Source organism: Haliotis rubra, unplaced genomic scaffold (genome assembly GCF_003918875.1).
Source record: "Haliotis rubra isolate DU_JTF1 unplaced genomic scaffold, ASM391887v1 Scf130, whole genome shotgun sequence".
Lineage (NCBI taxonomy): Eukaryota > Metazoa > Mollusca > Gastropoda > Lepetellida > Haliotidae > Haliotis > Haliotis rubra.
In genome coordinates this window covers 1685284-1699904 of record NW_025765226.1, presented here as the reverse complement: position 1 = coordinate 1699904, position 14621 = coordinate 1685284, and the positions used below count along the sequence as shown (strand labels likewise).

Genomic DNA, 14621 nt, shown 5'->3' with positions numbered 1-14621 from the left:
GGTGACCTTGACCTTCATTTCAAGGTCACAAGGGGACTTTAACATTTTACTCTTGTCAGCGAGATATCTCAAGACCCGTTCACTAGATTGTCTTCATATTCAACACCAAGCTTTATCTAGGGAAGGCGCAGGGCCCAGGGCCCAGTCGATTTTGGTGACCTTCACATAATTATCGAGGTCATGGCGACACTTTGAAGATTTCAGCATATTAACCTGCATGTTATGCTTGTCAGCGAGATACCTCAAGAACCATTCATATTTGACGCCAAGTTTCATCCAGGGAAAGCGCAGGGCCCAGTCGATTTTGGTGACCTTCACTTAATTTTCAAGGTCACAGCGACACTTTGAAGATTTCAGTATGTTAACCTGCATGTTAAGATGGTCAGCGAGATATCTCAAGAACCATTCACTGGACATTCTTCATATTTGACACCAAGCTTCATCTAGGGAAAGTGCAAGGCCTAGTCGATTTTGGTGACCTTCACTTAATCTTCAAGGTCACAAAGACACTTTGAAGATTTCAGCATGTTAAATTGCATGTTAAGATAGTCAGCAAGATATCGCAAAAAACATTCACTGGATTTTTTTCATATATGACACCAAGCTTCATCTAGGGAAAGTGCAAGGCCCAGTCGATTTTGGTGACCTTAACATAATTTTCAAGGTCACTGCGACACTTTGAAGATTTCAGCATGTTAACCTGAATTCACTGGATTTTCTTCATAGATTTTCAAGACTTCCCTTGAATGTTTTTCAATAAGCAATTTCTTTAGTACCATTTTTGCATATTTCATACACTATGACATTCATGTCAAGGTCAAAGTCAGTCTTGAAAATATTTGTGTGTTTGAACAACTAAAGAGCAAGATATCAAGAGAGGTTGACTGGTCATGTTTTTATTGACATTTAACTTCATCTTAAACTTTCATTACTTTTTAAGTTTGATTTGATAATTTGTGGCGGGGGATTATGTCACCTTAGTGACAATGCTTGTTTTGTAAGGTTTGAATGTATCTTCTTTAAAAAAATTCTAATTTGGGGATTAATTTTAGAGAACCTGAGTAAACTTTTTGATGACCATGGAGGAATTCCTCTTGTCAGTAGTACGAGTCATGATATATATTTTACTATGAGTTATACATGATATTCACCAGATGGAATCCTTCATCTCTTGATACAGATGCACACTCCCTGCTTAGATTTATGCATGGGAGTCCATGCTTACATTTGGAGGACATTTCCAAATTTGATGGATCAATGACAAAATGTGGAAATTCCCTTTTCTTTGACTTGTACCACATCTTCCCGTGTATTTTTTGCCAGGTAACCATTTGACTTGCCTTTGCATGTGTTTGTGATAGATGCCACCACTGAGAGTTGGGATACACTTGCCTTTTGCAAATACCTTTTATCATCACTGATTGATTCATGAACAAAAGCTCATAATTGTCAGACTGGATCAGCAGTGTCAGCTCTAAGCTTAAGTTTCTTATGATTGTGGAAAGTGTTTTGTTGCTGTTATTTATGTCTAAACATCAGTTAAATGGTGTAATTTTGAATTGTTTTGTCCTTGCGTCCTCAGAACCATGCTAGAGCAGAATCAAGGCAGTGTTCATCCCAATTAAATGAAACCAGATATTTTCATAGCTAAGTTATTACTTATTGTCCTGATGACCCTCTTCTAAGAGAGATAACGACCCGTGAAGATCCGGCTTAGAATTGGTCTTCAGTAACCCATGCTTGTCATAAGAGGTGACTAACGGGATCGGGTGGTCAGGCTCATTGACTTGGTTGACATGTCATCGTATCCCACTTGCTTAGATCGATGCTAATGCTGTTGATCACTGGATTATCTGGTCCAGATTCGATTATTTACGGACAGCTGCCGTATAGCTGGAATATTGCTAAGTGTGGCGTCAAACAAACCAACGATCCAAAGGGAGATCACCCATGTAGTTGTGTTTGTGTGTGGTGATAGAAACTAGTATTTCACTTGGAAAAAGAACATCCCCATGCTGTGGTATAACCCACAAGGATACATTTTAGCTGAAAATTGAGTTGTTATGATGCCTTTGTTCGAAAATCAATTATTTGTATCGCCTAGTATGGTAGCTGTGTGAATGAACTATGTCCTGAATTCTGTTTTAGGGTAGGTACTGAAAGGGTTGCTTGAGTTCAGAACAGATATATTCTTTGATTTTACAGTAAATGTAATATTTTCCATGATGTTTTGCCACTTGTACATATTGGGAATGTTTTGTGTAGCTTTGTCTAGGTGTCACTGTGTGAAACACTCAGATCATCAAGAATGCATTAGGTTGAGGACAGAACTATCTACGCTGACACAAAACTTGCTTAATTTACCCAGTACCCAATGTTGTCAGAGCCTATTATATCGAGGATTAAATTACACAATGTGAGATCAGTTAATCATGCACTGTCGAACATAGATTGGTGGCAGGTTGGTTATTTACTGTCAGACCTCAGCTATCTTTCTTCTTTGTTCAACCAATGACAGTGTTCGAACATAAACACTACAGTAAAAGGGTCCTTGTTATAGCACTTATGATGAAAGTTTAACATTTAGGATCCCTATGTTAAAACAACTTAGGAGATTCAATGACTTCAGTACATCCTGTGCAGTGATTGTTTTACCTGGTTCATACTCATTTGTTTACCAATTAAAATGAAATTTAAGTATTTCTGAATGTGCTACCATGCTTAAATATGGTCAGGAGCTTAGGATATACCATGAAGGTTTTGATTGTACAGTTATCATGCACCTAGTGGTATGATTGCGTTACATTTGTTTTTCAAAGACTAAGGTTAACTGGGTGAGAGACCCATGCTCCATTCTGTTTGTAACATAAGTAGTAGTGGATCGGGAGTTTTGGATCATTTGAACATGTATTGCAAGAATATGAAGCTGAACAGGGTCTTTGAATCAGTGTCACGTTGCACAATTAACAGAAATTACCTAGCTGCCTTTGTGATGTGTGGTATTCCAGATCTGTGGAATACTGTCGTCCCAGGTTTAAACTACAGCATAGCAGCTAGATGAAGTATCATCATGTTGAACAAGTCATGTACAAATTGTACAGTAACCTACAGAAAATAAAATATTTGATATCAATGCATTTGTTCTCATTCCCAATTCGATGTACTTGTTAAAGGAGGTGTGCACAACACAAAACAGTGTTAGCTATTTATATGATTTGAAGTGTATGTCTGCTCATTGAGTCCGCTGCATTAAAGCAATATCTGCTACCAGGATTGGGTGGTCAGGCTGGCTGACTTGGTTGACACATGTCATTGTATCCCAGTTGTGTGGATCGGTGCTCATGCTGTTGATCACTGGATTGTCTGGTCGAGACTCGATTATTTACAGACCGCCGCATATAGCTGGAATATTGCTGAGTGGCATAAAACTAAACTCACTCACTCACTCACTCACTCACTCCAGGTCCAGCCAGGATGTGCAGGTGAGGGTTCCAAAGCCAGAAAATGCCTGGTCTGTCCACACCACTCTTTTAGGGCGGGTTTTTCAAAGAGTGCTGAAGATAGCCATAGTATTGAGATCATTTTTGGAAAGACATTTTGCTGTTCATTCCTCAAGGTTCCACTAGACTAAATCAGAATCACATGCTCCCTGAGCGAGTAGTGTATGTAAACATCTGAAGAGAAAGAGATATGATAGATTTTTAGTTTTTTTAAAAGCATCTCCATCCAGTAATTAAAACTGACCACAATTTTAAGTATTTAGTGCTATCATTTTTATCACCTTATGACCTTGACTTGTGCCTATTGTGTGTACAGATATTTTCAAGTAGGTGACATTTGGTGTGCAACTGGGGTTGATGTGTTCAGCTTCCTGTGCTCAGGACAATTGGCAGGCTATGTTAGCCAGAATATGTGTTTTATTGTAGTTTAAAGGCCAGACTGTACCTATGTGCACATGGAATGGCTGTTGACAGCCTGGATGATTTAAAAAAACACCTAATGTTATTATAGAAGTCTATGGGAAAACATTTGATGTTGTATAACCTCAAAATACTTAACATTAGCTTAGGCTTGTCTTGGCTAAGAGATTTGGGGATCATGCCCTCCAAATACTTTCAACATAGCAGATGCACATCACCAGACACTATGTACAAGAAAATAAGATCTTTATTCAAATAAATACAAAATAAATACTAAATCTGCAAGAAACATCTTACGAATCCCCCCTTCATTAGTAGGTACTTATATGTACATGTTAATTCAAAGCATCGCAGTGCTGAGGCATCCTGCTCGACAACCTACACAGTTACTAGTCGGCTAAAAACCTTACCATCATCTACCATGATGGAAGACTTCCACCAAACAAGATTACACAAATGAATATGAAGTAATGACGTTCATGAGATAACATGCATCAGCAGACTGGATCCATCATGGCAAGTAGAATTCAGCAATTCGTACAATTTTCAACCGCAAGGATTAATTATAGGGTCTCCTGGATTCTGTTTACACAGTGGCGGTGTTAGCTGATGAGCTAGACTAACATCTAGTCTCTGAAATGAACATATTTTACAGATTTTTTTATTAAAAATAAGCATAAACTATAATGAAAGGAACCCAGAGAGACTGTCCATTTTCAACTGTGGAAATCTAGACTTGCCATATATTGTAGACTTGCATGGGCTTTCTTGGATATATTTGGTTCAGGTCTGAGTCACAGACCACTGATGAGCCTCCTCATTTCATATCTTTTCAGTTATATATTCAACAAATAAAATATTTTTGAAATACATAAAAATATATGTCTCTTTTTAGTGGTTCCATCTTTGATTGATTAGAAAAATATAAAGATATAACAATGAAAATCAAAAAGCAAGTAACATGTTAAATAATAATTGCTCAAATACTTGCTGCATATATGTTACGAGAGAACCAATTTTTGTCATGTACATACATCTAGTACATGTAATGTTACTTTTAAAATAATTAACAATCTGCACTTTCAAAAGTGTCAATTATCTTCCAACAACCACCAATCCATATTGCTTAAAGCAAACAAAATCCAATGTTTAGCCACATATTTCCTTTTTGACCTACCAAAACGATTTAATTTCAACTACCCAAAATTTGTAAAAGATACTTTTATTTTAAGTTGACCATTATATGATACTAGCATAGGATTCTGCCTGAATTTTTATTGCTATTATTTCTCACTGTTTTCATGTCAAACTGAGAAAACAGTATATGTTTAAAACAAACTTAAGATAAATAACAGGTCCCTGGGATTAATTCTTGGCGGTGCATCTGTAGGGGCAAAGCAGTAAATATTCTGAATATTGTGCATCTATATTAGTGCAAATATTATTATATATGAGACAATCCTGGTTAGGATTATTTTGGCAAAGTAAGGAACTAAGTATCTTCTCTGACAGAACACAGAGTGAGTGAGTGAATATGGTTTTACGCCGTTTTTAGCAATATTCCAGCAATATCACGGCGGGGGACACCAGAAATGGGCTTCACACATTGTGCACATGTGGGGAATCAAACCCGGGTCTTCGGCGTGACGAGCGAACGCTTTAACCACTAGGCTACCCCACCGGCCCTGACAGAACACAGAACCAGCAGCGGATGGAGGCACAATTTCTGATAATACTGAGATAGGATCCTGGGTGGCCCAGTGGAGTAAAATACAAATTGCTTTGCTGGGTTTTGTTCCTTACTCCTGCCAGGATGTTCAAGAATCCTAGATATTACCTGACATTTCTTGATTTGTCCATACCACTGATGTTTGTAGTAATGGCTGATCTTCACTGACCTAGTTTGTAATGGTTCAAGTTATTATTTCATAAATTCTAGATACACTAATAGTTTTTCCCATGTTTTTAAATGACATCTAAATCATCAGTCAGATTGTAGTTGACACTCATTTGGCACAGGATCTTTACCCAATTTGACTCGATCAAGATCAGCTGTTAACAAATCAACCATTGACTATTCCAGTTCATGTGATATTTGATATCAACACAAGGCTTGAATATAGACAACATAACACAAATGACACTCGTTAAAGCTTTGTAAAGGTACAAAACATATTAAAACAACACGTCTTTCTCACACCACCTGCTAAAAATACTAAAAATGATTAGCTCTTTTAATATAGTTAATAACACAACAGAATCAAACACAACAAGAGCATATGTCACACTGTAATAAATGTTATAAATGTCAGAGTTGAACTGTCTGATGCCTAGAGTTCTCTACATATTCAGATTCAGTTCACAGTCCAGTATTCACAATGCAAATGACAGCCCAAGCAAGTTTGATTCATAGTTTCAAACACTGCATGTTGAGTGCAAACTTGTATGTTAGATACGTTTATTTCACTAATACTGTAAGGCCGTGGGCCAGGGTGTATAATGTAGAGCTTACAGATTGGTTGTATATTTCACCATGATGAATTTCATACTAACATTTTGCATAATTCATGAACAATGTAACGTTATATTTTTCTTGTTGAAATGCTTGACATCTATCTATGTGTGCAAAATCTATATGTTCAACATCTGAATTGCATCAAAGATATCCTACATTTCCATATACTGACATCTGTAAGAAATGCATGTTTATATATATATATCACATACATACAATATATACAGTACATATCACATACCATGGTACACATCTTTTAAGTGGTAACATTCTTTGCATTGTGGTCTGACAAGTAAAAGAACAAAAAACAGTTCTTTTACCCGTGATATTTTTTCAAACTTGTTCCAAATATACATTACAAAAAAAAAAAAAAATCTTTAAGTTTTTTGTCATATACCAATAAAAAAATTAGTGATAATTCCTTAAATGAAGCCCTAACAATGTAATGTAATGTAAGTTTCCATAGGAATATATTTATTAATCAAACTGCTGATTTACATAATGTGTGAAGATATTAGTATATTACACCTAACAAAATATGTCTATGTCACCATAGGTGCAGTGGGGTAGCCTAGTGGGTAAAGCGTTGGCTCGTCACGCCGAAGACCCGGGTTCGATTCCCCACATGGGTACAATGTGTGAAGCCCATTTCTGATGTCCCCCGCCGTGATGTTGCTGGAATATTGCTAAAAGCGGCGTAAAACCAAACTCACTCACTCACTATGTCACCATAAAAAGTTGATTGCAAGGTTTACTCTTTATTGGCTTAATTTGGATGAAATCCTGATGCATATGATAAATCATCAGCTACACTCAAATATGTGTCAGTAACTTGAAGTAACAAGTGCAAACTGCTTTGCTTCTCTGACAAATTACTATTACTCACAATATTACAAGCCTGTGAAGATCTAGGATAGTGAGTGAGTATGGTTTTACGCTGCTTTTAGCAATATTCCAGCAATATCACAGCAGGGAACACCAGAAATGGCCTTCACACATTGTACTCATGTGGGGATTCGAACCCGTTTCTCAAGCGTGATGCGTGAATGCTTTAACCACTAGGCTACCCCACCGCCCCAATCATGGTTAGAATATGTCACACTGGAATATATTTTTTCTGTCAAACAACACTGGAGTTATAACTACAACAAAAACATCATTTGAAAAAAAGTTTTCTGGCTTTTTTGTTACAAAAAGCCCCGTCCATGAGGATCAGAAGATTTTAATCAAGGCCCTTACACTAACAAATTTCACTCTGGTGTCTATAAACATAAAATCATTTGACATTCAATGTACACTTGAAGTCTGATTTGTTTCCTACGACTTCTATCTTTGATGTATACCACGCAAACAAGTTGAGGACCATCCAATTGTTTCTTAGTTAATCTGTCACATCCCTAACTATTTTAAGCAGTATATGTGACAGTATTTAACTGAGGGACAGGAATGAAGATGACTGACAGTATGTATTTACACTTTGTGAAGGACCGAAGATATGAACATAACCAATAGTGAAGTCTTGTGTGGATACAGCGCCTGAAAAAGCACTGGTACAGGGTATAGGGTGTATACACTTTCTCCTCATAGCTCAATACAGCAATATCAGTGCCTGACAGGAGAGAGGAGCAGATAGTTGGTAATGTTATATCAGTTCTTGGCTACAGGTACAGATAAGCTGCGTATCTGTGTAAATTACGCAAATATTTACATGAAAACTCAATTCCTTTTAAGTCTATTGAGTATACAGGTACACTTGAATTTTTGTAAATACTCAATAAATCTCATCTAACACACGTGTAGACACAACATTGTCAAATCTTAACTTGCGTACCGGTGGATAAATAAAATAACTTAGGTGTATTTAGAGGTTCTATTTCAACACATGAACTTGACAACTTACAGTCTTTCTTATAGTTTCTCATATTACTAGTCAAATATAATACCAAACACATAAACCAACATTTAAACTTTATTATATTTTTACAGTTAATGGAAAATGGCAAAATACCCAACTGAGTTTGAGTGAGGTGGGTGCAATATATTTGGTTACTCAAAGGAAAATTAGGATACCGAACTGAGATGAACACAAGCGGTTACATAACTCAATGACCCAAAACGTTATCTGTAGCTCTGTCCTACCAGCGCATGACACATGAACTTTCTTCTAACCCTGCCTTGATGGTTGGTTGGTTGGTTGGTTGGTTGGTTGTTTAACACCGCATTCAGCAATATTCCAGCTATGTGGGCCTATATAAGATGAGTATATGGATGGCAACTTCTTGTTTATTGAATGTGACCTCACCCTTCTGAGTGCATAAAGAATGTGACCTCACCCTTCCAAGAGCATAAGGAATGAGATCTCACCCTTCTAAGGGGATAAGGAATGTGATCTCACCCTTTTAATAGCACAAAGAATGTGACCTCACCCTTCTAAGAGCATAAAGAATGTGACCTCACCCTTCTAAGAGCAGAAGGAATGTGATCTCACCCAGCTAAGAGCAGAAGGAATGTGATCTCACCCTGCTAAGAGCTTAAGGAACGTAACCTAACCCTGCTAAGAGGACAAGGATGTTACTTCACCGTTCTAAGAGCATAAGGAATGCGATCTCACCCAGCTAAGAGCAGAAGGAATGTGATCTCACCCTGCTAAGAGCTTAAGGAATGTAACCTCACCCTTCTAAGAGGACAAGGAATGTTACTTCACCGTTCTAAGAGCAGAAGGAATGTGATCTCACCCAGCTAAGAGCAGAAGGAATGTGATCTCACCCTGCTAAGAGCTTAAGGAATGTAACCTCACCTTTCTAAGAGGACAAGGAATGCTTTCTGTGCACCATCAGTGTCAACAGTTAATATCCACCAACACCAAATTGTTTGAAAAATTACATTTGATTCTTAATACCCCTTCTCTTTACTATGTACTTGAATTCTAAATATTTGAAATTTAATTTGATGAACATAGTCCATGACTTCATACAAGCGAGTGACATTATGCTGCTAGTGTTGTACAGTGGTTCATAGTGTGATTACACGTGAGGTGAAATATGCATCAATATATTTACAACTTTAACTTTTGGTTATCTTTGGTTTATTCTTGACTTTCCCCTCCTTAAAATATTTTGACTTCATAATATTTGAATTTGAAATTAACATCATACATACTCAACCACAAAAGAAATGCAAAGAAGTTGGATAATTATTTTTACTTGATACATTTAAATTAAATAAATATTGTTCATATCAGTATTAAGTTTTATAGCAGAAAGTATACCTGAAAACTACAGTTGACAGATTAAGTAAACAATTCTTCCTATTAGCATTAATTAGTTTCACACACCTTTGACCTGCCTCCTCTAACTGCACAGTTGCACCTGCTGACCCCCCTTCAGCAATGTCTTTGTCATTACCTCAGTAGAACTGAATAAGCATCAGTATTCATCATATTGTCATACTGTTGAATATTGTCATACCAGTGAATGTTGTCATACCAGTGAATATTGTCATACCAGTGAATATTGTCATACTGGTAAATATTGTCATACTGGTAAATATTGTCATACCGGTGAATAATGTCATACCAGTGAATATTGTCATACCGCTGAATAATGTCATACTGGTGAATATTGTCATACTGGTGAATATGGTCATACCGGTGAATCAACAACACCTACCACTGCGAGGAGTTTCTAAACTCACATACCATGGAGGAATGTATGTCTTTACTTACATAATAGACTGTCTGGGATCACTCTCCACTATACCCTGGATGCATCGAAGGCTTGGCCCAATGATTATATTACCTCCCTTTGCTGGCTTCGCATTCTCACAGTAGCCAATCAGCTAAGCCGCTGTTACATCCAAGCTTGCCAGTGTCAAAGATAGCGGTCGCAGTCGCGAAGGTTTGTTCGCAGTGCCACTCAAATTTTTGAGGAAATAATAGACAAATTGACAGATCTGAAACTTTCAAAAAATATATAAAAGAACTTCTTCTACCTCTTTCAGAGTACCTCTGCTGTGTTGCCAAGTTTAAACAGCTAGATAATTTAAGAAGCGAAAGTGAGTTGTGATTGGTTCGCTCAACTTTCCATCGTAGACACCTGATTGGATACAAAGCCAGCCAAAGGAGGTAATAAAAGCTTCCGTGATGCCGTGGATGCATCCAGGGTATAGTGGAGAGTGATCGTAACGTATACCCTGGAGATTATGGAGGATGACCAGTCTGAGACTGAAAGACAAGGATAAACTTAGCACACTAACGTTTTGGTTGAGTAGACGTTATGCATTTCAGTTGTACATCAGCTGCTGATAATGCTCACATGACCATGTAGCCTAGCGATAATTGTTCTTGGTGTTTCCGATCTGTTGTATCTCATCGCTGTTGATGTAGATGTTTTGGATGCTTTCCTGGTTCACATACAGACTCTCATTCATGGATGATCTGTCGGACATGGCGGACGAGATTTCCTGTTGAATTCGTACAAATGATGGCCGGTGTTCGTTTTCTGCATGCCAACAAGAGTTCATCAGCTCATATCTGCAACAAACAGTGTCAATCATCAGCAACATCAGCAGCAGCAGCAGCAGCATCATGAAGCCCATGATGTCTAGTTCCTTTCCAATAATAAAGCAGGAATATTGTTTAATCTTGAGTAACACCACAATGCTTCCCATAACCATCAAAAATCACCCCTAGGTAACCTAGTTGTCTAGGACCCGTGAAGGTCCAGGTTAGAATTGATCTTCAGTAACCCATGCTTGTCATAAGAGGCAACTAACGGGATTGGTAGGTCAGGCTCACTGACTGGGTTGACACATGTCATCGTATCCCAGTTGCTTAGATCGATGCTCATGATGTCAATCACTGGATTGTTTGGTCCAGACTCGATTATTTACAGACCGCTGCCATATAGCTGGAATATTGCTGAGTGCGGCGTAAACTAAACTCACTCACTCACCTAGTTGTCTTGGGTTCTCCACCCTGATGGCAGACCCTTACCTGTGTCTGGCTTCCCACACTAATTGCAATTCTTGATCTGCCAGCACCATATCCCTGGTTGCGGTTTTAACCAAAGTTGCAAAACCCTAATTCTGCATTTTCCTTCATTATTAAACAGATCCTGATACAGCAACTAGAATACAACCTTCTCCCTTCAGGCCGCTGATACAAAGTTCCAATTGTGAAAACTAAGAGAGCCCGTACATCCTTTATTCCAAGTACCATATCTCTCTTAAACAAATGTGAAGATATCTAAATCAAGAATTTATGTAAATATGTTTGGTATCTCTCTAATGTGTCAGTAGCTCTGCTGATGTAACACAAATTCCTGAAAAGGCATTAAAGTATTATTCTATTCTATTCTATTCTATTATTCTATTCTATTCTATTCTATTCTATTATTCTATTCTATTCTATTCTATTCTATTCTATTCTATTCTATCTATGTTCGTGACCACAGCCATTTCATCACCTCTATAGGATAAGACATCTCACCAGTGAGTTCAACCCCAGCCACATCATACCAAAAGCTGTTACAACACGGTACTTCCCTGTAGATCCCTGCACTTTGTGAGACCTTAGTACTTCCGGTGACAAACAACGCTTCATACCTTTTCAAATGGTCTCATGGTTGTTGGCCGTAAGGAACTGACTCCTTGCAGGAATAACAAATTTCCGATCTAACCATCCCCAAATTAGCCAACTATTACGACTATCAACAGCTTGACAGCCAAGAATGGTTGTACACTTGGTCTGGTCAAGTAAAGCCATACTTGGCGGTCACGTGATTTGAAACTAGAACTGATTCACTAGAAATCTGGAACCGGAAGTAAGATGGGCCCTGTCTCTCATATCGCAAGTTGGCGGGCGCAAAGGGAGCCGGGAACCAGCATAGTCCAGAAGTAGCATGCCCTATTATACTGCAGCATGCTTTCTCTGTTATGTGAGTACTATAACGCTCCACACTATTAACATGCATGCAGACACACTTGTAGAGAAAAGTCCATCAGAACAGAATGTTTAACATCACCATAAACCTTATTTCGCTCCAGCCACACAGGTTAAGCCTATTGGGCATGGTGGTCTTTGTAAAGCTGTTCAAACATTGAAATAAAATAGAATCTCTCAATCTATCTTGGAAATGTCAACGTTGGATTCCAGACACAAGTTTGTGGATGGCAGCTCTTACTCGAGCTATAACCACCTGTGTTGCATTACATGGACATTGAAAATTCTTGAAAGATGGCTTGTGTTTCGGACAATGTTATCCTTTACATGATGTTCCACTATGGGAAGTTCACCAGATTAGAAGTTGGCAACAAATTGTTTCTAATGTATTCAAAAACCCATAAGGAACCGTTCATAATTTAATGCTAGAGGAGGTGTATTGATGATTTATATGGAGAATCGTGTACAATGTGAACGACACACACACCCCCAACACACACCCAAACCCCAGTGTTTGTGTACAAAATGGATGACCCCCCTACTTCCCCAGAACAAAATGGGTGACCCCCCTAAAAATCCACATCACACACACCCACACCACCCTACCCTAGCCATAAATTATGAACGGTTCTTAAAGAGAATTTGACTGACGATAATATTACAATTATCAATGGACCACTTGTGATAACATAAAGCAACTGGTGGATCCTGCAGGACTGACTGAGTTTAGTTTTACGCCGATTTTAGCAATATTCCAGCAATATCACGGCGGGGGACACCAGAAATGGGCTTAACACATTGTGCCCATGTGGGGAATCGAACCCGGGTTTTCGGCGGGACGAGCCAACGCTTTAACCACTAGGCTACCCCACCGCCGCTGAATCCTGCAGGAAAGAAGACTTTGTTAATAAAAGGATAGTTAAAGAGCTCATTGTCCTCCACGTACAAGTCTTCAGAGAGCATCTGGGGTTTTCCCAGTCGGAAGCCCTCCACGATGGCGTCTTGCACATTCTCATCTGCGATTTCCTGGAACGGCACCAGCCCCCGTGTCATCAGCTCCCACATCAGGACCCCAAATGACCACTGCAGACAAAAAAACAACTGGGATTTAGAGGATGCATTCGCTTAGTCTGGATGATCATTAATAAAATATTGTTGGTTTGTTGTTTAATGCATCACTCAGCAATATTCCAGATCTAAGGCGGCAGTCTGTAAATCTTTTAAATATTGTTTGTTTGTTGTTTATCACTGCACTCAGCAATATTCCAGCTCTATGGCGGCAGTCTGGACCAGACAACCCAGTGATTGACATCATGAGCACTGATAAATGTAATTGGGAAACCATGGCATGCGTAACTACTTAAGCGAGCCTGACCACCCGATAATGTTATTCACCTCTCACGATGACATGTGTCAACCCAGTCAGCAAGCCTGACCACCCAATCCCGTTAGTCGCCTCTTACGACAAGCATGGGTTAGTGAAGACCAATTCTAACCTGGATCTTCAAGGGTTGTTTAAATCTAACTCAAAATGGTAGAGTGAGTGAGTGAGTTAATATTTAACGTCACATCGGCAATATCTCAGCCATATCGTGACAATCAAAATGGTAGAATGATTGTGTGTAATAAGTCACAGATATTTGCTCATGTGAATCTTAGTGATTCTCACTGATGTAATGAAATGCCCAGCTGTTGTTGTTGTAAATGTCACACTGAGCAATATTCCAAGTATATGATAGGAGTCCTTATAAGTTGTTCACTGGTCTCGAGGGGGATATTATAGGGCTGATTTACCCTTGATGTTTGTTTATGTTCCCTGAGCTCGAAGGGTGAGGGGAACATAAAGAAACATCAAGCGTACATCAGCCCATGGGCCCCGAGGGACCAGTGAACAACATATTTATCTTACCGCACACCTCATTGGTAATTTTGAACTGTTTGAAGCACGGGTATCGGATCATAGTATGGTGTACCAGACAACCAGACAACAAGAAAAACAAATTTAGAGTTATCTCCCTTCCATCGATTTGCATTTGCAAAACATCGATAATTTACTTACATCATATGTGATTCAATGTTATTCAAGATAAAGAATTACTACTACGAAGTACCAAATGAGTTCGGCATTCCCAGCGGAGTACATAGAAAATGCTACTCGCTTGTAAGCAGGTCACATTGAAAATTAATAGAAGAGCGCTCAGCCAATCAGAAAACGACATTTATGTGTGAGGCAAGATAAATGTAA

At 38.6% G+C, this 14621-nt stretch overlaps 1 protein-coding gene and 1 long non-coding RNA gene across 4 annotated transcripts in view; both read right to left on the bottom strand.

Moving 5' to 3' along the window:
* Positions 1-8448: 8448 nt before the first annotated feature.
* LOC124267292 lies at positions 8449-10246 on the bottom strand. Of its 2 annotated transcripts, XR_006895999.1 has the most exons (3): positions 9011-10202; positions 8764-8887; positions 8449-8732 (listed from the first exon to the last, which is right to left on the bottom strand). It is a non-coding gene; the product is annotated as an uncharacterized LOC124267292 (long non-coding RNA). The 2 variants fall into 2 exon arrangements; XR_006895998.1 differs by lacking the exon at positions 8449-8732 and having other exon boundaries at positions 8848-8887; positions 9011-10246.
* A 197-nt stretch (positions 10247-10443) lies between these two features.
* The window catches only part of LOC124267286, a 61466-nt gene continuing 57288 nt past the window's right edge, over positions 10444-14621 (bottom strand). For both annotated transcript variants that reach the window (XM_046702202.1, XM_046702203.1), the window contains exons 23-24: positions 13323-13459; positions 10444-10966 (exon numbers count right to left, since the gene is read on the bottom strand). In XM_046702202.1, the coding sequence (XP_046558158.1) occupies positions 10762-10966; positions 13323-13459 (342 nt within the window). In that variant the 3' untranslated portion in view covers positions 10444-10761. The remainder of the gene's footprint in view (positions 10967-13322; positions 13460-14621) is intronic.